Source organism: Podarcis vaucheri, assembly GCF_965113315.1.
Source record: "Podarcis vaucheri genome assembly, chromosome: 10".
Taxonomy (NCBI): Eukaryota; Metazoa; Chordata; class Lepidosauria; order Squamata; family Lacertidae; genus Podarcis; species Podarcis vaucheri.
The window spans coordinates 43,391,103-43,418,013 of NC_138748.1; the positions used below are offsets into that span (position 1 = coordinate 43,391,103).

Consider the following 26,911-nt stretch of genomic DNA (forward strand, 5'->3'; position numbering starts at 1 on the left):
TCCCGGTGCTCCGAAGCAGGGCGGGGGGCAGGGGACACCTCCCGCCGCCGCGGGGACACCTTTTGAAGGCAGGCGGGGGGAGCAAAGACTTTCGCCCCCCGCCTGCCTTCAGAAGAGGTCCAGGACCTCTTCTGAAGGCTGGCGGGGGGCAAAAGTCTTTGTCCCCCCTGCCTGCCTTCCCAGGGGCTTTTAAATCGCCCGGACAGCGGAGAAGTCCTCCGCTGTCCCGAGGTTTTTTTAAATGCTGGGGGTGGGAAGAAAAGCCCTTGTCCTCCCCCCCCCCCAGCCTTCAGAAGAGGTCCGGGGACAGACTGTCCCCGGACCTGGTCTGAAGGCGGTTTCCCTAGGAACGCATTAATTGATTTTCAATGCATTCCTATGGGAAACCGTGCATCGCAAGACGAAAAAACCGCAAGACGAAGAGACTTGCGGAACGAATTAATTTCGTCTTGCGAGGCACCACTGTATTACAATATCCAATGGGTGTTCCAGCAGAGGTCTAGCAAGTATGTTAGATTTCTAACCTAGGGGGATTCATTCCCCTTTTTGAATAGTTGTAGCCGGGGGGAAACTCCAATAGCAGGTTCATCTAGTGTGCTATATTATGTTGGAATTTTATTGCACAATTGTTTATTCCTTTTAAAACCAGATATTGAAGAAAGTATCAAAATAGGAAAGCATGAAGAGGAGCAGAGAGATATGTAGAACAAGGATAGGTATGGAAATTCCTGCCAAATGTGAGTAAAATCTCCTGCAATTGGGAAATCTTAATACTGTATTGGTTCAATAGTGCAACAGGTGCTGCACTCTATATCAAGATATTTACTGAAACCTTTAAGACAAACAAAATTCTAACTAAAATGAAGATTCCACAAAAGCTACTTGATTCTACATAGAGGCCACATTCTAGGATTTATAGTATGCTGCCTGATGGACTCCTCAACCACATATTACAGCCTATATCCACTACAAAGCTGAGCAGAGTGCTAGTAGGAATACTAAATGAAGACTAGATAAGTCAGTCACAATCTTTATTTTGTTTTCCACAAGAACAATAATCTTCTAATGTTTTATCCTTTTGCCATCACTGAAATGATTGGGCAGAAAAATCATCAGTAAATATAAATACAAAGCAATATGGGACAACTGAAATGCGCCAAACATAGGCAGCTATGGAAGCCAGAACCTGATAATGCAAAAATGAGTACTCTTATTAATGTCAGCAAGTGAGTACTGTAATAAAGGGGAAGCTAAGTTAACATTTGATCACAGACATTAATTGTCAAGAATCATAGTGGAATTGCACTTTTATAGAGACAGTCATCAGGTCCACTGGATGTGTGTACTTGTCTAGGTTCAGTGCTTCTGCAGCTCTTTCATTCTGTTGAGTGCGCTACCAGCTTGGAACCACTCAATCTGAGTCTCGTTGAAGGTGTGGTTCAGAACAATTGTTTCTTGGCTCCCGTTAGGATGCTTAATGATGCATTTCAGGGGCTATGAAGGAAAGGAGAGAAATTAGAAGTCTAGGACTAGGTTAAGCATCTCAGCTTGTTCCGTCAGACAGCTAAAGGCATCATTTATCAGTTACCCTGGTCAAAAAATGCATTTGATTTTTCTTCCAGTTTTTTTGCAAGCCGAATTGAATCTAAGAGGTGAGATACCCAGATATTTTGTTTTAAAGGACTATCCATTTAGTTAACATAATTCACAACTGTCTACATAAAACATGACTTGCCTACTTATCTGTACAGTGGAACCTCGGGTTAAGAACTTAATTCGTTCTGGAGGTCTGTTCTTCACCTGAAACTGTTCTTAACCTGAAGCACCACTTTAGCTAACGGGGGCCTCCTGCTGCTGCTGTGCCGCCACTGCACGATTTCTGTCCTCATCCTGAAGCAAAGTTCTTAACCCAAGGTACTGTTTCTGGGTTAGCGGAGTCTGTAACCTGTAACCTGTAACGTATGTAACCCAAGGTACCACTGTATTGCAGATCATGTATCCAGTTAACGTTAGCTAGATGTTATGGGTAAAGATCAGAGCTCAAATGCAAGAATTCTATGCAAAAGACCCAAAAATCTGTCCCAAAATAAATTATGCAGATAATTTCCAGATAATTTTAAAGCATTTATGAACTACTGGATATTTCAAATCTCTAAGTGGCATACGAAACTACAATAGTAAAACAGTGTCAATAAAACAAAAAGCAAAACAGCAAACATACCATTATAAATACAGAATTCGGTAATATAAGGGCCCAGTCTTATGGGTCAGAGAAAGTCTGGGCAAAAAGGTCTGCCTTTACAAGATTTTACACTTTGATCTGCAGCAAAATATTTGCACCATTTTATGGGAAAAGAAGAAGCTGGAACCATAAGCACAGAAAAGCACTTGAATACTGTACAAAGTAAAGAAGTTCATCCATTCAATCTAGCCAAGATTCTAGATTTCTAATACAGTCGTACCTTGTGTTGCGGCCAGGATCCGTTCCGGAGCCCCAGCTGCTAGACAAAAAGGACGCAGGGCAAAGTGCCGCGTCTGTGCACGCACGTGGAGCGGTTTGCGCTTCTGTGCATGCATGAGCGGCAAACCCGGAAGTAACCTGTTCCGGTACTCCTGGGTTTGCCACAGACGTTCGCCGGAATGGATGCTAGACAAGGCGGACGTTAGCGAAGATATTACTGTATATTGCTTGTTCAGGTACCTCTGAGAAACCCAGAATATCTGAACTGCATTTTTTTTAAAAAATAGAAGTTCTTTAGAAATTGATCTACTCAAGTGGAACAATAGCCCTGATATATACAGCTGTATACTACAAATATGCAGCAGAAAAGCAGGGAGAGGAAGGACTATTGCTGAGAAACTGGCCATTACCTTTCCAGGAGCAAAATCTTTCAGACCCACAATACTGAGCTTGTCCACAGGGTGGATCTTGTCATAATCAGCCGGATCAGCAAAGGTTAGTGGCAGGAGGCCTTGCTTCTTCAGATTGGTTTCTGTTAAGAACATCGGACTTAAACAGTCAGCAGAACACTTTTAAGACACATTCTAGCAGCCTGTTGCAAGAAGTAACTGAATGGTTTTTCAATGTAGTCTATATTTCATCTACAGAAAAAGTAACAGATATCCTAGCAAGCAAAATTAGTAAATGTGACTGAAGAAACAAAGGGAAGCAAGTCTCTATATCCCAAAGGCAAATCATTTAAGATTTTCAACTGGAACTGTTAACCCGCTTGCATGCACTACTGCAGCTTTCTAAATGTGCAGCCAATAGAAATAGTTTTGTTACTTTAACATGCCACTGAACACATGAGCAGTTTTTCAGGGAGAAAGTATATAGAAGGAATTTAAATCTAAAGGCCTAGGATTATAGTTTGAGGAGCTTACACCAGAATAAGGAACTCCCTGAATTGGGGACCATTTCTTTACAACAAAACAATCATGAAAGGGTCCTCTTTCCCTTAATACGTGTACACCACGGGTGTCAAACACAAGGTCCGCGGGCCGAATCCGGCCTGCCAGACCTCGTCATGTGGCCCTTGTACATTTGAATATCTACTTATATTCTAGTTCCGGGCAAGCGGCTTCTCTGAAAGACAGGAACCGGCCACAGCCCCTGGTTTTTATTCCCCTCCCTTCCTTTTGCTGCGGAGAGGAAGCGAGAACTGCAACAAGCCCCGGAGTTGGGAAGAGGGCGCGTGGGTGGCTGAGTTGGAGGGTGAAGATTTGGGTTGGGCAAGAAGGATCAAGGGTCGGGAGCGAAAGTGCAAGTCAGGGCTCCTTCGCCACCCCCACCCCCCCCTTAGGACATCCGAGCAGACCCCGCAGCGCAGGCAGCCGCGAATGGGGTGGGGGAAGGCAGGCGAGAGAGACCACCAATCCGGGCCAGCTGTGCCCAAAGAGGGTCGGTGATCCAGCTGCGCCGCAGCCCGCCCGCCCGCCCCCTCCTCCAACGCGAAGATCAGCCACACAAGCTCGCCAGCCGAGCTCCGGGATGCGGGCCTGACCGAGTCCCCGGCGCAGCCGCTGAAGCTAGCAAATGCAGGGGAGCGGTAGGGTGAGAAGAAGCTGGGCTCCGGTTAGGCTTCGCCAAAAATGCTGTAGGTGTGAGACTGCGCAGCACACTTTTTATACGGCGCGCTGTATCCCTCCGCCGGAGCAGCGCCTTCTTTTCCCCTCTCCCTCCTGGGACTGGGGCATGTGGCAGCAGAGTGACTGCAGCAGGCAGTCCCCCGCTCCCTCCCAGCCGCCAGCCCAGCTGGCAGGCAGCGAGGAGGAGGAGAGGGGTCGCTGGGCGCGCGCTCCATCTCCCTCCAAGGAAACGGCGGGCATCTGCAGCAGCCGGCGCATTGGCTTAGGAGCGCCTGCCAGGGGTTGCAGCAGATGCTGCTCCCGGCTTAGGCGGCTTCCGTGTTCCTGCTTTGGTCCGAGAGGCCGAGCTGTTCCGCAGCAGGCAGGGAGAAGGGCAGGCTGTGTGTCTGCTGCTTCCCTCGGAAGCCCCGAGGTGCAGAAGCCTGGCAATAAAAACAAGAGCGGAAAGGGGCCTGGCGAGGATGCGTTTGGGGCTGGCCCTACTGTTAGGCAGAGTGAGATCTTGAGGCGACTGGTTTGGGGGTGGGGTGGGGGGGCAAGAAGAGGACTGGTTTGGGGTGCGGGGGCAAGAGGAGGAAGCAAATTCTTGCCTAGTTCACTTATTGTTTCTGGAGTTTTGCTCCCAGGGAGAAGGAGAGGAACCTGTGGGAATTTGCAATATCCGCAATAGCCAGCCTGTACATTTGAATATCTACTTGCCATTATTCTGACTATGTTTCTGCTTTCATAGCTAGTTATTACTTACATTATTACAAAAAAAACAGTAATAATTGAATGCAGTGACAATAATTTATGATAATAAAGAGTGGACACATAGTCCAACAGATACAACCGGCCCTTTGAGGGTGACCAAACTGCTGATGCGGCCCCCGATGAATTTGAGTTTGACACCCCTGGTGTACACAATTATCTGCAATGAGAGTTCAACAAACTAGAGAGAAGATAGGAACATTAACTTCTATATTGTTGGATTCCATACATGTGATCAGTGAACACAGACGGTACCATTAGCCATTTGGATATAAGCATTTACAGGTCTAAATCTGTTACCAAATTCCATAAAAAGTAGATGACTCAGAGCATGATTAAAACAGAATCACACTATGTTGCAGCATCCAACATTTTGCACTTCAACTGTAATAATAAACTACAATAAGCTGCAAAAGCGGTAAAATGCTACTACTTATAATTTAACTCAAGAATCTAGCTAAATCATACATAATCCTATGGGTCTGGTTTGTCAGCAAGAAGTCCAGTACATCCTATCCTCACAGCCCCTTTCTCCCCCAACCACTTTGCTATTAAATTTTGTTTAGGGCAACTACAAAGACAGAGATGCCACACTACATGTGCCAGGGTTTCCACAGCTGGCTGTTCACAGTGGCACCAGCTCTGCTTCAGGGAATCCCTCTGAACTGTCCTGATGTAACTCAAGCACAAAAACTAAGCTGATTACTCTCCACTTTGGACATGTAAATTTTGATATATATGGTGGAAGGATCTTGAGTACAACAGAGGTGATACACATTTACAGAAAACCACTAGTGCATAGCTGTGGATCTAAGCATGTATGCACCCACAAGTTCTTAAGGGAGCAAATGTTTCGATTTGGACAAAAACCCAACTGTACGCATAACCTCCGTATCACTTCAGTTGGCTCTATAAAAAGTGGGGTTCTCACCATGAATCCTGGCAAAGCTCTTGACAATGATGGCTCTTCCTCCAAGATGTCGTGGTTCCAGTGCTGCATGCTCCCGACTTGAGCCTTCACCATAGTTTTCATCCCCAACCACTACCCAGTTAATACCTTCTTTCTGTGAACAAAGCAGATGCAATACACACAAAACATTTAGTACTCCGAAAGAAAGAGACTGCTGTGGCAAAGCAGGAATGAAGGTTTATCCCAGGGCTTATCAGACACTCAAACTCAGGACAAAAGGGAGAAACGTGCTAAGAGGAAGGCACGTTTGGCAAGCCCTCACCATGATCAACTCCTGCCTGGAAACCTATGTCCCCACTGTGGAAGGACATGTGGCCTCCACAGTCACTTACAGGCTCACTGTTAAGACCATGTTCATGGAAGACAATCTTATTCTGCTATGAGTGATCGCCAGGGAATAAGAAGATGTCATGTAACCTTTTGAAGGAAAAGAAGACTGAAGGCCATGAATTGTAGCAGCAAGTCACAAGAAGGCAATCAGAATAGGTAACTACTGGACAGAGTTAAGTTTATTTTGCACGTAAGAAAGAAAGGAAGAGCTAAACATGCTTCCTTAGTTCTTGTGGTTAAAACTGTGGGCATCTAAGGACTTGTAACCCCTCTTCCTACCCAGACCTTTCCCTATGTTGCATTTATTTAGTTTGGTTAATTTATTCTACTATAGTTAATTAGTTCCATTATAACAAACAACATTTCATTAAAGAATACTGTTGCACTCATGTCTTGCTTGCAGGCTGCCGACACACATTTAGGCGGCCACTGAGAACAGGATGCTGAACTAGGTGGGACTCTGGTCTGATCCAAGCATAACTCTTCTCAGGTTCTTATTTTAATATCCCACTTTTCAGGGTACAATGCTTCCAATAAAGCGTACAAATAATTTCAGTACATTAAAAACACACAAAATGAGTAAAACCAACATGTGACAAGCCATATAGAGCCATCACACAGGGCAGCAAGTAATAATAATAATAATAAATTTTATTTATATCCCGCCCTCCCCAGCCGAAGCTGGGCTCAGGGCGGCTAACAACAATCAAAATAGTTCAACATTCTAAAACATTCATTATAAAATTAATTAAATCAAATTAAAATCAAATTAATGGCAACCATCAAGCAAAATTTTGTGCAGATTGCCAGAGGAGGGGGTCAGGCTGCGCCCTGACAAAAGGCCTGGTGGAACAGCTCTGTCTTGCAGGCCCTGCGGAAGGATGTCAGATCCCGCAGGGCCCTAGTCTCTTGTGACAGAGTGTTCCACCAGATTGGAGCCGCGGCCGAGAAGGCCCTGGCTCTAGTTGAGGCCAGCCTAACCTCTCTGAGGCCTGGGATCTTTAGGGTGTTTTTATTTGCAGACCGTAAATTTCTCTGTGGGGCATACCAGGAGAGGCGGTCCCGTAGGTACGAGGGTCCTAGGCCGTATAGGGCTTTAAAGGTTAAGACCAGCACCTTAAACCTGATCCTGTACTCCACCGGGAGCCAGTGCAGCTGGTACAGCACCGGATGGATATGATCTCGCAGTGAAGACCCCGTAAGGAGTCTCGCCGCGGCATTCTGCACCCGCTGGAGTTTCTGGGTCAGTCTCAAGGGCAGCCCCACGTAGAGCGAGTTACAATAATCCAGTCTGGAGGTGACCGTCGCGTGGATCACAGTGCAGATAGTCCTGTCGAGGGGACAGTCCAGCTGCAATCTTTATTATTACTTACATTCCTGAGACTCCTCTCCTTCCTTTCATGGGATCCTTCTTACAGAACAGTTGATATAACTGTAGGACTGTCTTAGTTCTGACCAAACAGGCTGGAGTCCTTGGCTCCAGAGCATCCTCTAGTGTCTAGAAGTGGAACAGCAGCCTTTTTTGCAGGACATCATGCCTGAAGCACAGTAGCTACAGTACAGTGGTGCCTCGCAAGACGAAAATAATTCGTTCCGCAAGTCTTTTCGTCTTGCGATGTTTTTCGTCTTGCGAAGCACGGTCCGTCGCAACTGCGCCTCTTCAAGCGGCTTTAAGAAAAAAGCGCAAGACATTTTCGTCTTGCGAAGCAAGGCCATAGGGAAATTTGTCTAGCGAAGCAACGCAAAACCGAAAAACCCTTTCGTCTAGCGAGTTTTGCATCTTGCGAGGTATTCGTCTTGCGGGGCACCACTGTATATGGTGGCTTTTATACAATTGCAGGACAGTCGAGAGGAGATTTTATTCCTGCTTTATGGTGTTTAAAGTGCAGAAATGAGTTTTGAGAAGGAAGCAATGCTATTTGTGAGAATGTGGCTAGGAACTATTCACCTTCATACCCCTGTGGTGCTTAGAGCAGTCTCACCTTGTAGTAACGGGCTGTGTCAGGAACAGGTCCAAACTCCTGGGTTAATGCGTTCCTCACTGTGTTGGCCTTATCATTCTCAATATTTATGGCTCCAATCAGCAGGTTGTTTGAAATATTGTCCAGGTGGCCACGGAACTTGAGCCAGGGGCCTGCTGCTGAAATGTGGTCAGTGGTGCATTTACCTTTCACCTGGAATACAAGTTAAGAGAAACCTGGTATAAAGGACGAGCATTTTGACAACATGAGGCATGTTTCAGTTTCAAGGGCTTCAAAATTTTTATATGTAATGAATGACATTAACACCTTACAGTTTTCTTCTGGTGGGGAGCCCATTGTTTCTCTATATACAAGCACAGAACTCTGGGCTTGAAGTCCAATCAGAAATGTGAAGAGGCTGTTCCAACCCATCCACTTTCTGGAATGTTTACTGATAAGTTACTATCTGTATATATCCTTCAGTCTTAAACAGGCACCCTCCACCCTATGAGACAAGATAAGGCTACATGGCAGCAACCGTACTGTAAAAGCAGTCTAGCAGTTGGATCTGCTGCCGGTGGGCTTTGATCCCTGCAAACGTAAATCCTGGATCAAGAAGTAGCATATTTAAAGTTTATAGGATTAGAAGTAAAACACCTTAATGATGCAGAATTTCTAAGATGGAGTCAGGTGCAAACGTGAGGCAGAGCTTTTGGCTTGTAGTACTTACTGACTTCACTCTGCAGCAAAACTCTCTCAATGCCTGGATTCTCATCACCCTTTGTGTTATTTATGAAATGTGCAAAATTCAACCTCCAACCCGAGATCTAAAGCAATTGTGAATCATATTACTTAAATATTTTAAAACTGCACTTTCATAAGATATTGGAAGGTGGCATGCAACTTAAGAGCAGAATGTGACAATAAAAAACACATCAGTACAAGCAGCTTGGCAAAGAATCTCACATTTGAAAGGCGTGCCTGAATAATAGCTTTCAGAAGATGCCTGAAAGCAAGGATGACTCTCACTGAACCTCTACTGCTAGGGGGTTCCACAGGACAGGGTGTGCTGCACTATAGGTTTGGTCCCCAGCAGAGGCTAGCTGAACTTCAGGGGTATGTGGGACCACCAAATTGCCCCATCGGAAGACCTTGGTCACCATCAGAAACCAGACGGTCCTTTAAGGTATTTGAAGGCAAAGTTGTTTAGGGTTAACACAAGAACCTTGAACCTGGCCTGGCTGCAAACTGGTAACCAGCGCAGCTATCTCAGCATCAAGCGACATGTTGCCAAGCAGCCTGCTCCTGTCAGCAGTCTGGCTGCTGCCTTCTGTGCTAGTATCCAACTAAGTTCTAATTGGAACAGACTCATTGAAATTAAGGGACCTAATTCATGGCCATTATTTTCAATGGTTCAACTCTGAGTAGAACTAACACTGGCTACAACCCTATATGATCAAAGGGAGATATGCTTTTTTATTCCAATTTGCTATAAGTTATATAGAGAACGCAGGTGGCGCTGTGGGTAAAAGCCTCAGCGCCTAGGGCTTGCCGATCGAAAGGTCGGCGGTTCGAATCCCTGCGGCGGGGTGCGCTCCCGTTGTTCGGTCCCAGCGCCTGCCAACCTAGCAGTTCAAAAGCACCTCCGGGTGCAAGTAGATAGGGACCGCTTACATGCGGGAAGGTAAACGGCATTTCCGTGTGCGGCTCTGGTTCGCCAGAGCAGCGATGTCACGCTGGCCACGTGACCCGGAAGTGTCTCCGGACAGCGCTGGCCCCCGGCCTCTTGAGTGAGATGGGCGCACAACCCTAGAGTCTGGCAAGACTGGCCCGTACGGGCAGGGGTACCTTTACCTTTACCTATATAGAGAACCACTGCAAGCTTTGGGGTTTCCAGTTCCCCAATTTAGTATTCTTGGCATTCTTTGATTTTCATGCCAATGTGGAGATTCCATGTTTAATCCCGTCCATACCCAACTTTTGCCTAGATCTTCCATTAAAAGCTACTGAATTGGCAAACGGTTAAACCTCATAATCACAAGAGATTAGCTGAAAATTATCAGTGGAACTTACCCTTGAACACTGTGCTTAGGGGTCATAGTGCTTGTGATATAAAGTTCAAGAACACACCTTATATATTATGGGCTGTGAGTTGCCAGGAACATTTGGATATGTAACACAATTACTTTAAAAAATCTTCCAATAAAAGCTCTACTGTTTAAATCTACCCTGAAGATTGATTCCGCTGGTGGGAAATTTAGGCATCACACATTGTTGGCATCTGTCTGTCCCGAGAGACAAAGGTGTATGCCTCCAGGGTGAAGCCAACCCGCTGCATTAGCAGCACTGAAGTGACCTCCCCGGGTTGCCCAGATGAGAAGACCTCCGGCACAAGAATACCTCAGAACATCCCTGAAGTGTGTGACACTGGACCCTTGGAAGCAGGCATTCCCAATTCCAGCTGTGAGTGGACAACTAATAGTTCCCATCCCTACCCAGGCTCCCTCCCCTCCTTACTTTTATGAGAATTAACATGTCTTCAAGGTCCTTGCCATTCCACTTGTCAAAGGGCTCAAGGAGCTGCAAGCGCTGACTAGTGGGGCTCACGTCCACATGCTGGCTGCTGCCATCCTTGGGGGGATGCTGATAGGTGTCCTGTCCTGGATCAAATTCCTGAAGGAAATTATTATTAAAAGCAAAGGGATGTAAGGAGAAAGCCAACCTTATCCAGAAGAGAAAAAAAACCCAAATTAATAGTATTCATACAAGGCCACATATTTTGTATTTCAGGATCACAAAGAAAGGGTATCTCAAGGAATTCCCCCATCAGTCATCTCTCTGCTCGGCCATCTTCAGGTGTTCCTTGAATCATGTGATCTTCCCTAGTTTTAACTCTTTTCTGCCATCGCGGTTGACTGCCAGCTCCCAGCTCCCACCTCCCACATCTATCTCACTCAGATAAGACAACGGTCTCTGTCCAGTGGGATTACTACTCATATTCTACACACCACCTTAAGAGCATTTTCATATTTAAACAGCTATACTGAGGCAAAAACATTGTTTCCAATGCATCATCCTTTAATAATATTCCTACCAACTGGTGATGTAAGATGGGAAGCAAGTTTGACAAGAAGTGGGAAGATTACCAGTTTGGGCAGCTCGTCAGCATCAGGTGGCTCAAGTTTGAACTTCTTTCCATCAGAACCTGTCAGGAAGTCTACCTCTGGGTTAAATTTCAGGGTGCCGGCGAGTGATAGGGCTGTTACAATCTGAAAAAAGTATCCGTTATGGGTGAGAGAGAAGCCCATTTCCTAAATTTCAATCTATTCTGTCACTCTAAAAATTCCAATCTAATTTTTTTTACCATAATTCAGAGGTCTCACAAGGAAATACTTGTTAGGGAAAGCCTACTATTAGCATGAATTGTGAGGGTACAAGGAAGACTTATCTGCTCAAGATTGAAACCAACCCTGACTGCATAATCTCCTCAGCTTAATTTCAAGTGAACAACTACCGTATTTTTCGCTCTATAAGATACACCAGACCATAAGATGCACCTAGTTTTTGGAGGAGGAAAACAAGAAAAAAAAATTCTGAATCCCAGAAGCCAGAACAGCAAGAGGGATCACTGCACACCAAAAGCAGTGATCCCTCTTGCTGCTCTGGCTTCTGGAATAGCTGCGCAGCCTGCATTCGCTCCATAAGACGCACACACATTTCCCCTTAATTTTTAGGAGGAAAAAAGTGAGTCTTATAGAGCAAAAAATACGGTATTTGTAGTCTCATTTCGAAAAGACTTGTGGGCCACTAGGTTTTAAAGCACAAGGAAGCTATCCACAATTCTTATACTTCCCCCACTTGAGCTCTGGAGCTTTCAAAGGCCCACTTATCCTTTTCCCAAAGGAAATGCAGCAGGTCGTTTCTGATGCCTCCCTCTCCCTTTGTAGAATAAACCTGATGCATACTATACCTCTGGTGAAGTTACAAAAGCATGTGTTTCTGGGTTGGCATCATTGCGACCAGTGAAATTTCTGTTGTAGGAGGTAACGATTGTATTCTTTTCTCCCTTTTTCGTATCCTTTCTGCAAAGTCAAGCAAAAGAGAAAGGCTTGTCAAGATCTACAGAAAATGTGAGACCTGAAGCTATGAATAGCTAGCTGTTCACTGTCCATGTGCAAAGTTTTGTATTGCTCTGCAACCAGCGTTCCCAAAGCTGTGCTGAAAAACAATTTAAAACCTCTTCTTCCCGCTAACCAGTTCATTTGAGATCTGGGAGAACGATCTCTGCTTGCAAGTTTTTGCTTTATCTGCATTCATTTCATTTCCAATGTAAAAGGATGCGTTTCTTATGGGAAATCAGTTTAATGCATTCCCTCTTACCTGTCCCACTGGCCTATGCATGGCCCGCAAGCATTGGCAAGAACCACTCCACCAACGTCACGCAGGATTTTCGACTGAAGAAGGTAAAGAACAGAATTAGCCAATAGAAAACTACGTGGCGATCTTCATCTTAACTCTTCAGGAGGCACATACTGGCCACAATGCGCCATCGCAAGAGTACTCACATAGCCATCCCTCTCAATGGTGGCCCGGATCTGCTCGGATCCAGGTGTGATGGTGAACTGAGACTTGCACTTCACCCCGTGAGCAAGCGCTTGCTTTGCCACAGCGGCAGAGCGCCCCATGTCCTCATAGCTAGAGTTGGTGCAGCTACCAATCAGACCTGTGCACATGAGATGGAAAAGTCAGTAACAGACCTCCAAATTTTTAACCTCACCCACAAGTCCTGTTAAAAGAAAGAAAGAAATTAAAGAAGCGTGTGACGTATCAGTACTTATTTTGCCAGAGATTTCCAAGCTAGGCTCTCTGCTTAACCTCTAGTATCTTAGAGCAACACTTAAAGAGAAAAACAGCCGGCTTCCCCTTGGAATTAAATCTGAGAGTGAAATAGCTCAAGCATGTTCCTTAAAGGAAGAAAGGATAGAGACTCCTAGTGGGATACTGAATGTTCATGTTTACAGAACAGGTTTGTCGCAAGAGGGTTCTGCATATTCTAGACCACAGCCAATGAGGACCTTCAAACTCTGTTGTAGTCCCAACATGCAAGACTGGAGCTACCTGTATACTTGATAGACGGAACATTCCTTCCAGGAACCGGCTTGATAGTTATGAAGAGCACGCTTAGAGGCAGCTGAAGTAACGTTACCTCAGTTTTCAAGGTGGAGAGAAAAGCTACCTGGAGAATCATCAGCAAGGGAAAACTGCTACTCACCAACTCTGATATCTACTGGCCAGCCCTTCTTTTCTGCCACAGCACCAACTTCTTCTACAGTGTGTGCCAGATCTGGAGTGAAGGGCCCATTGATAAGGGGCTTCAGCTTGAAGAAAGGGGGGGGGAATGTCACAAGTAGTTGAGAAAGTTCTGAATAATCACCACTACATTGCAAGAACATGATTTTTATACACAATGGCAAGACAGGAATTTTTCATGAACAAGAAGCACTTTAAAATGTTTGTTCTTAAATAGGCACTTTTAGTTGAGAAATCTCAGTCTAGGAAGAATGGACCAGGAAGAGCAGAATATATGAAAAATTTAAGTCTAGGTTAGATTTTAGGAGTGAAAAGGTCAGCAAGATATGCAGTTTCCTTATTTCAAGTTGCTACAATAACTTGTCTTCTTTCCAAGTCAATATTCCCTACTGATATATAGACTAAACTTTAGAAAGGAATTATGTCAAACCACTTGAGCAATGTCATTTGAATATATCATCTAAAATGCCCTTGTTAGGTCTCCTGCATGAACTGTTTCTTTAAAAATAGCAAGCGTATCCTACCTCGTTGAGGTTAATTTCAATCAACTGGTCATAAGGACATCCAGGATCCGGCTTCAAGTGCTCTTGGAATTCATCTGCCAAACTAGCAATCGCTGAAATCAGAGAGGGAGAAAGCTGAACGCAGAGGTCAAGGGGAGATAAACCAAAAGGCAGTCAGCAGTAAAGAACAGGTCCCTAGACTGGGCTCTCCAGGACTGGACGGATATTAAACATTCACCATATTTTGTACATTAAACTTATGTAAAGTGATTAAAGTTATATACATTTATACACATTGCATATTAATTTGGAAATTTATATGCTCGTACCCAATTTTGCATTTTGGTTCATCATTTGAGTTGGGATTTGTATTTCCTTGTTTTGGGTACCTTGAATGAAACAAGCTTCATGGAGCTTTTCCACAACATGGAACTATAGTTTGATCTGAGGTCCCCCATGTGGTTGTAACCCTTGTACACACCTCTCAGTGGCCAACAAGACCTCCTGTCCTTCCCATTTTCTTTTTTAAATTTAAGTTGTGGGCTTTTCTGGAGCTATTTGGTTGGGAGAGGGTTGCCTATTTTGGGAGAATGTTTCCCCCTTTTTTAATCTGTTTAGGGGACTGTAGATGTTGCGCTTGTTTGGGGGGAGGGGATTCTAAGCATTTTCCTTCTGTAAAATGTGCCTCCAGGCCCAAAAGGGGGACATTTCCATTCCCCTCATGCCAGAGGAAGCACACAAACCAGGTATATGTTATGGCTTATTTCCAATAATCTGAACCTGACTTTTCCAAGCTGGTGCCCTCCGGATGTTGTTGGACTACAATTTCCATCATCCCTGATCATTGTTCATGCTGGCTGGGACTGGTGGGAGATTTAGTTCAGTGTTTTTCAACCTTTTCTGGGCAAAGGCACACTTGTTTCATGAAAAAAATCACGAGGCACACCACCATTAGAAAATGTTAAAAAATTTATCTCTGTGCCTATATTGACTATATATAAAGTAATTCTCTTGAATAAGAATCAAATAAACACAAATCAAATAAACACAAACACTTAACATCAGTGGTGGATTCAAAAATTTTAGTAACCAGTTCCGACATTCAAGCATGGTTTAATATTTTTTTCTTTAATGGCAAACAAAAACGTCGCGGACCGTTCTCTGCTCAGCGGGGATCGATCCGCTGATCCCCGCTGAGCCGGCGGATGACAGCTCCGTCTCCGCACTGTGTGCGGAGAGGGAGATGTCAGAGCCCCGCTGCTCTCTATGGGGAATCGGATGAGAGCAGACCGCCTGTCCGCTCTCATCCGATCCCATCTGATCTGATCCCCACCCAGGACGGATGGAAAATAGGGTGGACACAGTCCGGCGCCTGCCTAGTGGGCGAAAATGTGACATTATTTTTTAAAAAAAATCTTTTGAATTTTTCAATTTTTCCCACAGCACACCAGGCAACATCTCGCGGCGAACAATGGTTGAAAAACACTGATTTAGTTCACCAACAGCCGGAGGGCATCAGGTTGGAGAATGTAGCTCTGAGTTGTGGTTTATAAAACTGGCACAGTTATGTTTTAATCAACAATAAAGTTAATTCATTCTAGCTACATTTACTTAAGAGGCTTTTAACTGCATAGCATAAGTTACCTTCTACAAGAGCCCTGACCAGTTGATGTTTGCCTAAAACAAACAGGAACTGAGGAAAGGACACAAGCTGCAACTCTGCACCAGGTTAAACGACATGACGCAGTTCAATTCTCCTTCTCCCCACCCCCCATCCCATTCTCAATAGCCTACCATCTCTGTTCAGTTAAACAATTTAAGGGAGCAGCCCTTTGAATTCATGATTTGCTTTATCCCATTAACTCATGAAATGAAATGTCTTCTACAGCTTCATTTCCTTAGGTATTTCCCAGAAGTCCTCTTGGCTTTGCAGTATGTTGGAAATTAAAATCCATTTAATTAGAATAAGAGACAAACAGCCCGCAAATGAAAGACGTAATTTCACACAAGGCAGAACAGTGAAGAAAAGGAAAAAATGCCTTCCGTTTTGTATGACCCCTTGACGTCTTCCCACAAGTTCTTACCTGCTCGGCCAGTCTTGGACAAGTATGTTTTCATCCGGTTATTGTAAGGGAAGACCGAAGTGGTGGCACCAATCTCTGCTCCCATATTGCAGATAGTTGCCATTCCTGTGGTTGAAATAAGTGATCCATACAACAAGTGAGATTCAAACCCAAGTCATTAAAGCCATTCGCAAGTCAGTATACTGACCTGTTACAGTCCACCAGCCAAGAGCCAGATATTACTGCTTGTTAGATAAGAAAATATCTCTTAAAAGCAGAGATTTGGTATGCAGTTAAAAAAAACTAGATAGTTTGATTAATACACTACTTGTACTGCAATCCTTTCCCCTTCTAATAGCAGCAGTACTGTCTTTTCCAAGAAAAGAAGTCACATTTTACTACCAATAACTTTTTAAAAAAATTATTCTATAGATTTACATGTATTTTTAGTACAGGACCCAGGTAGTGACCAAACACAACCACCTGTGTGGTTCTAGATAGCACCTCTTTGGGCATGATGACATGAATTTACAGAAAAGCAAGCCTCACTTGAGCCACTTGGAGCCATCAGACCTATGAAACTGCCACTCCTGGTTAGGGCTGGGTGATATCTGGTTTTCAGCATCGTGATATATCACAGCTAAACACCGCAATATTTCAATAGCTCGCGATACAGTATCTGAAATAATCGATTCCTGGAGCTATGCAGAGGTGAACATGGCAATGTCCTGACAACTGCTACTACTTATGGGTCTAATTCTGAAACTGATAAATGTTTACTTACCTTTAGCATATTGTTACAACTGCTATGTTATAGTACTACTGTACCGATAATGTTTAATGTTTAAATTAGGGATTAATACACAGATTCTTCTGCATCACACTGCTGATCTACTTAGCCAATGGCTGCTTGTCGTGTTCTAATTCCACTCCCAAGGATCAACAATTTCTTTCCATCCTCAGTCACTGATCTGACCATTACCACCAGCTCCCAAACCTTCATGGTCCAAAATTTTCTAGATCTAAGGTGCTTTTTTCCTACCTGTGCAAGAGATGGAGTCAACGCCAGGCCCATGATACTCTATAATAGCTCCTGTGCCACCTTTCACAGTAAGTATGCCAGCCACTTTCAGGATCACATCTTTAGGAGAGCTCCAGCCAGACAGCGAACCTGTCAGTTTTACACCAATTACCTGAAGAACCAAATAAAATGAGTTAGCAGAAAGAGTCACTTCCAAAAATAAGTATGCAGATTCAGTTTCTCAAATAGCTGTTTCCTAATATCCTTATTGCAAATATAAGAGAGATTCTTGGAGCAGAGATTTACATTCCTTATCTGCTATTAAGCTCAGGTATGCTTAACTAAAGTTAGTGGCATCAGCGTATCTTCCAAGCTACAAGAATAAGTAAAAGGGAAGAGTGGAAATTCAGAATTTCCACTTGCAAGCAATAGATATACCGTATTTTTCGCTCTATAGGACGCACTTTTTCCCCTCCAAAAATTAAGGGAAAATGTGTGTGCGTCCTATAGAGTGAATGCAGGCTGCGCTGCTAAGCCGGAAGGCAGAACAGGGAGACGGAGCGCTGCGGAGGGCTCCGTCTTGCTGTTCTAGCTTGGGGACGGCTGCACGCAAAGCCTCTCCAGGGCAACGGGGTGCCTTCACCCCGCTCTCCTGCAGAGGCTAGCAAGGCTGTTCCCAAGCCAGAACAGCGAGACGGAGGGCTCCATCTCCCTGTTCTGGCTTGGGGACGGCTGCACACACAGCCTCTCCAGGGCAGCGGGGTACCTTCACCCCGCTCTCCTGCAGAGGCTAGCAAGGCTGTTCCCAAGCCAGAGGGGTCCATCTCGCTCTTCTAGCTTGGGGGTGGCTGCACGCAAAGCCTCTGCAGGGCAGCAGGGCGCTGCGCTCCAAAGGCTTCAGGGATCTTTGAGGCTGAGCAGCGCTTCCCCCCACCGCCAGCCCCACACGCTCAGGTGAATGCACCTTGAATGCACCTTGTTTTAGAGGGGGAGAACAAGGGAAAAATTTTTCCCCCTGTTCTCCCCCTCCTATGGTCCAGTGCATCCTATGGTCCAGTGTGTCCTATAGAGCGAAAAATACGGTACATTTACACCAGCATATTTTGATATTGTAAAATGCCCCCCTTTTTTCCTTTAGAAAGAACCCTTTTGTTCACCTATCCCAACTGTCTGCATGGAGTCAACGTTTATATGTTCCACTGTCTCACCTTTGGGCATTTGAGCTCCCAGGGGATTCCCGCCATGACATCAACTGCATCAGCTCCACCAACTCCAATGCAGATTGCACCCAAGCCACCACCATTGGGGGTATGGGAATCTGTGCCAATAAGCATAACACCAGGATAGGAATAGTTCTCCAGGATGATCTGAGAAAAAAGGAGAGATTTATGTAGACAAACTCAGCAGGACTCTAAGGTGATGTAAAGGTAAAGGTAAAGGTACCCCTGCCCGAGCGGGCCAGTCTTGACAGACTCTGGGGTTTGTGCGCCCATCTCACATCTATAGGCCGGGGGCCAGCGCTGTCCGGAGACACTTCCGGGTCACGTGGCCAGCGTGACAAAGCTGCATCTGGCGAGCCAGCGCAGCACACGGAACGCCGTTTACCTTCCCGCTGGTAAGCGGTACCTATTGTAATAACTACCAAATTGGTTTGGAAACTTTTCTAGTACTAAAGCAGATTCAGAAGGGTCAATCAGTTTGGGCTGGCTATGAGTCATGCTCTTCAGGGTAGGGAAGAAAGAAGCCATCAGTAAGGGACACGAGGAGCTTGCTGACACCATCATATGAATTTAAAAGCTTCCATCTCCTAAGTTTCCCCTTGAACTCCTGGCTCTCTAAAAATTCAGAGTTAATTATAAGAATACAAATAGCTCAAAAAATACTGTGACCAGTTAACCTCAAGGTCAAATCTAATGGGATATATTAAAGGCCTTTCTACCAGGCCATGGAAAACTCATGTTACATTAAAAGAGTGAGTGAGTTCTGGCACAGAAAATGCCACAGTTTAATTGTGGAGAGCACAAATCCGTTGCTGCCCCCTCTCAAGTCCCTGCTTTCAAAAATGAATTTCAGCAGGAAAAAAACATGCAAGTGACATGGTGCAGCGTCCAACTCTGCAACTCTAACCTGTCAACTTTCTCTTAAATTTGCGACTACAAGGGAAGAAACACTGGATTTTGGAGACACCCCCCCTCAAAAAAACCCACACACCCTTTCAATGGTGTTCTAGAAAACAAAATATCAAATTACACTCTGATCAGCATGACCTTGAATGGACAGCTGGAAAATCTGTCCAGAGTGGCACACATTAGTCACCCTGCAGGACCACATGCCCCCCCCCGCAAAAAAAAGAAGTTGCAAGTTCTTCTCATATGAAAGACTGAAAATCACCCACACAAAGGATGTCACAAAGTACAGAGAGTTATTTCTCAAGAAGGAGAGGATGGGCTATGCCTAAGCACCTCCAGGGAGAGCAGGAAAATACCTCTGTCTGAACCTCTGGAGAGTCACTGCCAGTCAAGGTGGCCAATATTGAGCCGGACAGACCAACGGTCTAAAACAATGCAAGTCCACCTCCTATGTTCCTAAGCCATATGTACTAAAGTTCTGTTCTTGCTGCTAAGGAAGAAAGAGTTTACCTGGTGAATGATTCCTGATCCAGGTTTCCAGAAACCCACTCCATACTTGGCAGCTGCTGTGGCTAGGAAGTTGTATACTTCTTGATTAATGTCCTGTTTATACACAGACAAAAATGAAGTGCATCTGTAAAGATCTTGGTATGGTTTCTACCCCAAATAGTTAAGAGGCCACCCACCCCACTCCTCACCTTAATTCCTTGATTTTACTCTGTACAGAGATTTTATTTTGAGAATGACATCCCAGTCAGATACCAAGCAGGTCTTTATTTAATCTGCTGGTTGCAATTTACAATAAATTATAATTTTCCTAGGCATATGTTGACAGGCAGGATAAATAACCAAAACCTGTCTGTTGTGTTCTAAAAAAAAGTCTGCATCCAGAGATTAATTGTAGAGCTTGCATGAGTTGCATACAAATATATTCAGTTTTCTTTTCTTTTTTGTTATGGCTAAGGACATATATAAACAATTGTATAAAAACTGACTCTTTTTCAAACACTGCATGCTCTTCCTGTAGAATACGCATATATATGTATGTACATTCTTCTGAGACACATGCAAAATGAGATGCTGTGTCTGATCTCACCAAGGTAATAGACTGAGCCAATTAAAAATAAAAACAATGCCAAAGATTATAATGCATGAAGGATGATTTTCTCTGTAAATGCTGCAGTGATTTGTTTCTATGAATCAAGAGGGCACATTTGTTACATTATTCAACCTGACATGCAACAGTCCAAATGCAGAACAAATAAAAAAAAATTAACTTCTTTCCCATGCTTTTTGGTTACTCTCCAGATATTACTTTGCTGACTTAACGAGCAAAAAAATTCTTGAGCTGGAACATTTCAAACCCAAGAAATCACATGAGATACCTTTATCATAACTACAGCAGTGTCTACTACAGCAGTATTGCTCTAAGTCTTACTGTTTTGGAAACTAAGGTAAACATTTCAAAGGAAGAAGTGACAAGATGGAAAGTTATTTTAAAGGGCAAGACTGGAAAATATTAAAATATGCAGGATCCTCATGGCTTGCTGGGGTCTAGGAAGGTTTTCCCTGTATTTAGCAGGCTTACCTTTCATTAGTTTAATGGTAGTTTAGAGGCTCTTGCTCTGTACCACTACATCCGTTTAGTCCCAACTTCCATTTTAGATGCAACCTCATGGAAAGTGGTTGCTAGGTCTGAAACGGGAATTCTGCCAGTGACTGCTAATAAGCAGCATTGTGACCCATAGGTCAAAAAGGAAGAGGGGTGTTCTGAAATTTCACATATTGATTTAAACAAGCCAATTATTTGGCTGCAAGCTTCCAGTAAATAAAACGCTGGTGCACAATATAAATAAATGACCTTTGCTCTTCGGAGATCTTTCTCGCCACCCAACTGAGCTTCAATAAGGTGATCACAGTGGATGGTGGAGGGCACTGCCACTCTGGGCAACCCGCTGCTGATGAACTGCAACATGGCCATCTGGGCAGTGGCATCCTGCATGGCTACACGGTCTGGCCGCAGACGCAGATATGTCTTGCCCCTCTCAATATCCTGCTTGGCAGGATCGTCTAAGTGGCCATATACAATCTTCTCTGACAGGGTAAGGGGACGGTCCAATCTGTTGGGAAGGAAACAGGGAACTTCAGCTCCTTCATTTTAACCACGTCACATCTTTCATAATGTTAACATGAGACTCATAAAGGTCCTGTCTGCAGCGCCAGGGTAGGGAAACTACGGTCCTCCAGACAGGTTGGATTCCATTAGTCCTAGCCAGTGTTGTCAATGGTAAAAGATGATGTGAGTTGTAGTCCCAACAACTTCTTGAGGGCCAAAAGTTCTCCACCCCAATTGTAGCCCATTACTTTATCCCAGTTCCATCACAGGTGAAGGCTCACTGCCAGGTTCTACACGCAAGTATGTCACTAGAGGAAAGAGCTTCAGGAGCTAATGGCTAGAAATAGTTGATCCTGATGCTACATACACTCTAATGTTAGAGCTAACAAGGGGAAATTGTGCTCCAGAAGATTCAGGGCATAACAGAAAGGAGAATCCTGTGGCCCACAACTGCCTGCTCAACCAGGATTTAAAAAGCAGGAATGTTATACCAGAACTGACTCCTAACTGTTCTATTTAGCTTCTCTAATTCTCATTTGAGATGTCTCCCCTTTTGTAAAATAAATATAATTTGTATGACTTTTGAAGCAGTTTTTCACTCACATATTCACCTTCTATTTTGGGTTAAAATCTCAACTAGTTACATGATAACAGCTTGCATGAATTGATTAGGTTTCCTAGATGCTACAGGTAGGGTGAAATTACTTATGCGATCTATGGCGATAATTACCTCACAGCTCTGAAGGCGAGAGCGCTTAATGGTCATTTTTGCTTTGATTCTAAAAGCTTCGCAGCCAGGACTACTCATGAGGAACCAGTTAATGCAATTATTTTCATACTCAGATTGGTTACCAAAAACTTGGAAGATGCAAAAATGACTATCCATAACAGAAAATATTTCTAGAAGCTTTATATTTTTAAATATATGCCCCCCAGAACAGAATTCCAGAAGTTCAATCAACACTTGAGTGCTCAGTTAAAATGGCAGCATTTAAAATGAAGTAATAGAAATAAGAAAGCACTTTTTAAAATAACCTGTGCAATTAAGACTACTTTAAGTCTAAATCTTTTCTGATATTTTGAACTGAACCAGTTTTAAGGAAAAGGGGAAAGAAACTGAAATAATTTTTTTGCCACCACATGCATTCAAGCCTCAATACATGAAAGCTGTTCAGAAATATTCCGTATTCCACTACCACTACAAGATCTTGCATACAAATTATTTTTGTAATAACTACTTTCCTCCCAGCCATTTAATAAGAAATTTTTCAAGCTCAACTCTTACCTTTTCCGGACAATGTTGATGTTTTTCTCAAGCTTTTCATAGTTCACAAATTCACTGGGTTCAAACTGACTCATGGCCACTTTGGCCCTCTGGCACAGGACACGGGAGGCATGGTACCTCCGAACACCTTTACTCAAGGCTTGCTGAAATAAACAGACAAGGGAGTGCTTAGCTGTCACCATCAATGAAATGTAGACCTTACAATGAGAAATACTTGGAAGCCACAGAATGTCAAATGCAAGATAACTCCAGCAGCTTTCACCAGCTACCGCCAACAGGATACTGGCTGCTTCCAAATGGGATTCTGGAGATTGGGAGCACCTGCAGCTACAAGGTGACTAGAAGTACCACTTCGAATAATTTCTTTTTTCAAGGCCCAATATGCTAAGCCGCTCCCTAAATATCTCAAGCTTGCAGTAAGTACACCTCTGCACACTCTAACAGCACCTCTCCAGTTTTCCAAACAGCACTGACCAACCCAGTGCCAATCCTTGCCAGAAGTCCACACTTCAAAGTTTGCAGCAAAGGCTGATAGGAGAGAGGTAGGAGAGAGAAGTGGCAGAATAGCAAAAAAAAAACCAAAAAATGTCCCAGCAAAAAGAAAAACTGGTAAATCAGGAGAAGAAATACTCATAGCCTGGTTTTCTACTTGTGGGGAGTGTTTCTCCCACCCCTAACATGGGGAAGCATTAAAAAATATGATCCCCATCTCCAATCTGAAGTAGTACAATCCATTTTAAAGCACTACTACTCTCATCTTCTGCTGCATGTATAGATAGCCCATGTTGAAATCATGAATGTTCAGGCAGAATATATAGCTAAGCTGCCAGCTTTTAGTTAGTTCTCTTGCAAACTAACCTACCTTACAGGGTCACAGTGAGGTGAAAATGAACATACAAATATAAAACAGAACAATTATAAAATTGTGAGGGGAGATGATTTCAGGGAAAAGTTAATTGATTGAACTGGAGATCTAGAAACACTGTTCACAGCAAAGAAGTGTCAGAATTTTGATTGCAACAGCACCATGCATGCAAGATATTAATGTACTAATAACAGATAGGCAACCACTGCATGTATTCAATAGACAAACTTTATTTGTCAAGCAAAGATTTAGCACCATTGTCAGTTGCTGTCACTATCCCTGAGCAAGCTTCCAGCTTTCAAATTTTAAGAGATATTTTTAATATGAGACTGACAAACACAATACTGCAATCTTAATAATGCTTATTCAGGAGTAAATCCTATTTAGTCAAATGGTACTCCCTAGTAAAGGTACTTAGGATTGTAGCCAAAGCTGTCTTTATGTCCTTGTATGACTGAAGAAGTCAGCAGATCTTAAAACAGCTTTCAGTTTCAAATCTGATCAAGTAATGGTCAGCCACCTTCACAATTTCTTGCATAAATCTGTCCTGAAAAATCTTAGTACAAAATTCTACTGAGAAGTTAGCATATACCTCTCAAAACTCTGACACAGCTGTTACTTTTCCAATTCTATTCTCTGCTTGCCACCTCCACAGTATCTTGCTTCTTAAATAAAATTGGAACTGTCCAGAACAGAACAGAAATGCTTTCCCTCACACTGCGACTATATACGGTATAGTTACAGATGGGTAGCCGTGTTGGTCTGCCATAGTCAAAATAAAAAAATTCCTTCCTGTAGCACCTTAAAGACCAACTAAGTTAGTTCTTGGTATAAGCTTTCGTGTGCATGCACACGAAAGCTTATACCAAGAACTAACTTAGTTGGTCTTTAAGGTGCTACAGGAAGGAATTTTTTTATATACGGTATAGTTCTGACTGTGTAGTATACAGTCACAATACAGCTAGCTTCTAGCAGCTTCCCAGTACTTTTAAAGGGAACTCTGTACAGGCGGCAACCATTTTAGAAATGTCCAATTGATGCACGATCACTGAGACATGGGTTCTTTTGAGCTTATACATGCTCCGTCGATGTGCATGGATTCTAGGAATTGAACTCCCATGTGAAATGGTCACCACCTGTATCCATTAACAGTATAAGAGTGTGCTCATTACTGATCTACCACCTTCAGCAGCAGGGTTTATACTTGATTGGCAGCTGATGGACCAAACAGCTAGAAGATCCAGCACAAATTCCTCGCTCAGGGCTGACTGTTCAGAAGTAGCATGCAAGCCCTCGAGTAGAAATAATCACAGAGTGTGTCCCCTCCATACACTCTTACTCAATTTAAGTGACTAAGGGATAAATGGAGTGGGGGGAAACAAAACATCACTGTGCAGGGAGCTAGTTTTGGTAAAGAAAATAACTGTTTTCAGTATGCTGCATACTGGATCTTCAGTGTCCCTAATATGACCTGACTCTATATCAATGGAAGATATTGGAAGATACTGTTTCAGGGAAAATGAATGTTGAATATGTGGATTGGGCAACGTTCTTTATTATGGTCAAGCAAGCAGACTTTTCAACAAGTAGAGAGAATGAAGAGGGCTATATGAAGTAGGGGTGCCAATAAATCAATTTGTCCCACTTATACTTGGGGAAAATGAAAGCTGGTATCATACAGGCTGGTATCAGCAACAGTATCTCTTGAGTCTTCAGAACCCATTAACAAGCACCATTAAGGCCCCAATGTAAGTATTAAGGTGGTACCTCGGGTTACATACGCTTCAGGTTACATACTCCACTAACCCAGAAATAGTACCTCGGGTTAAGAACTTTGCTTCAGGATGAGAACAGAAATCGTGCTCCGGTGGCGCACCGGCAGCTGGAGGCCCCATTAGCTAAAGTGGTGCTTCAGGTTAAGAACAATTTCATGTTAAGAACAGACCTCCAGAACGAAGTAAGTACTTAACCCGAGGTACCACTGTATTCCCTTATGCACATGGTATCTCTTTCATAAACCAACCATCTTAGCTTCAAGTTCATCCTGTCTGCAGTGTCCATCTTGGCTGAGAGTCCTGGAAGACCTGCTCCCTGCCCTGCAGGCTTTTACCCACCTGGCCTGGGCGGGCAGGATCCTGATTGATACCAGCTACAAAAGTTAAGGATGCTGAACAGACTCTTGGACTGGGGTACTTTTTAGGGGGTTTTGTTGAGTGGGGTTGCTGGTGTAATCAAATTTTTTTGGTATCTTTATTTTAAATATTATTTAAAATTGTTTAATTTGTGAACTTTTGGTATTTATTGTTTGTGTCTACTTTTGTTATGTGTGTAATTATGTATTTTTTATGTTGCAAACTGTCCTGAGCATGGTTTGAACTACGGAAAGGCAGCATACAAACAAAGTTATGCATGTCCATCTCATGCCTAAGCCTGAGCTGTTTGATTGATTGAAACAAACCAATTTTTTTTTAACAAAAGGTATTAAAAAACATTTCAAAAAGTAACAATACATCTAACATTTACAGCTTGACTATTTGGTGCATAGGTTTTACAGAAAAATCTTCTACATTTTTACTCAGAAGGAAACCCTATTGAGTGGCTCATCCAAATAAGAGTGTATACAGGATTGTAGGGCTTGAGAGGTTAACCAAAAGAAGTTCTGTGCATAATTTGTAGCGTAAAATTTGGGGAACTATTTGTGTGAAACAAGCCACAGGGAAGAGGCCTATTGCTGAAAAGTGAATTCCTATGCCACCTACCGTGTGCAGGTTATAAAAATCCATCTATCAATACGACTGCATGCATAACGGTACAATGCGTCGCTTATAAAGGCCGAGTGTGGATGGAAGCCAGCGGCGGTGCAGAACCCCAGTAACCTTGCCCTCACCTTGAGTTCGTGAGCGGGGCCCCACCAGACAGCACACCACCCCGGAGACAGCACGAAGCCTTCGCTGGTGTACATGGGTTGGCATGCCAGGCCTTTCTATGGTACTGCCAAGCAAACATCCCTCCTCGCTTGCAGGGAGTCACAGGCGGGACCGGCATGGGGGACACATTGACCTACAGCGAGGAAGCGGAATGCCGAGCCCGAGGAGCAGCGAGGGGCGCGCAGGCCTCGACCCCCACGGCCGACTCCGCCAGCTACACTCAGCTTCTACCGCTTGCTCTGCCCATAACCGAGTCTACGGGTACCAGACTCACCTGTAACCGACTGACTAGGACACAGTACGGCGCCATTTTGTTCACTGACAAAGATGAAGTCGCCGCTCGATAGCGTCACACGGGGGTTTTAAAGGACGTGCCTCGTAGGCGGGGCCTAAGCCGCGCCCATCAAGTCTTCTTTTAAATAGAAGCGGGCACGTGGAAACAAAGTACTTCCGGAGGCGTGACTTCTCCACAGGAAACCGGTTTCCTCGTCAAGAATAGTACATAGTGATAAGAAAATGCAGAGAAGTCCACCTTTAAAAAAATTGGAAATTTCCGGGCTTACGTGGGCATACGTATAACCTGTCCAACTAC

General features: G+C 43.9%; 1 protein-coding gene across 1 annotated transcript; it reads right to left on the minus strand.

The window, feature by feature from the left end:
- Nucleotides 1–1,016: 1,016 nt before the first annotated feature.
- On the minus strand, nucleotides 1,017–26,746 carry ACO2 (aconitase 2). Its single transcript, XM_082241286.1, has 18 exons — nucleotides 26,594–26,746; nucleotides 22,528–22,670; nucleotides 20,988–21,246; nucleotides 19,637–19,729; nucleotides 18,206–18,364; nucleotides 17,019–17,169; nucleotides 15,998–16,102; nucleotides 13,935–14,026; nucleotides 13,373–13,478; nucleotides 12,666–12,823; nucleotides 12,481–12,554; nucleotides 12,071–12,182; nucleotides 11,247–11,369; nucleotides 10,618–10,773; nucleotides 8,122–8,313; nucleotides 5,771–5,903; nucleotides 2,872–2,993; nucleotides 1,017–1,494 (listed from the first exon to the last, which is right to left on the minus strand). The coding sequence occupies exons 1-18, from the start codon at nucleotides 26,627–26,629 to the stop codon at nucleotides 1,357–1,359; spliced, it is 2,352 nt and encodes a 783-aa protein (XP_082097412.1). The 5' UTR covers nucleotides 26,630–26,746; the 3' UTR covers nucleotides 1,017–1,356.
- Nucleotides 26,747–26,911: the final 165 nt, after the last annotated feature.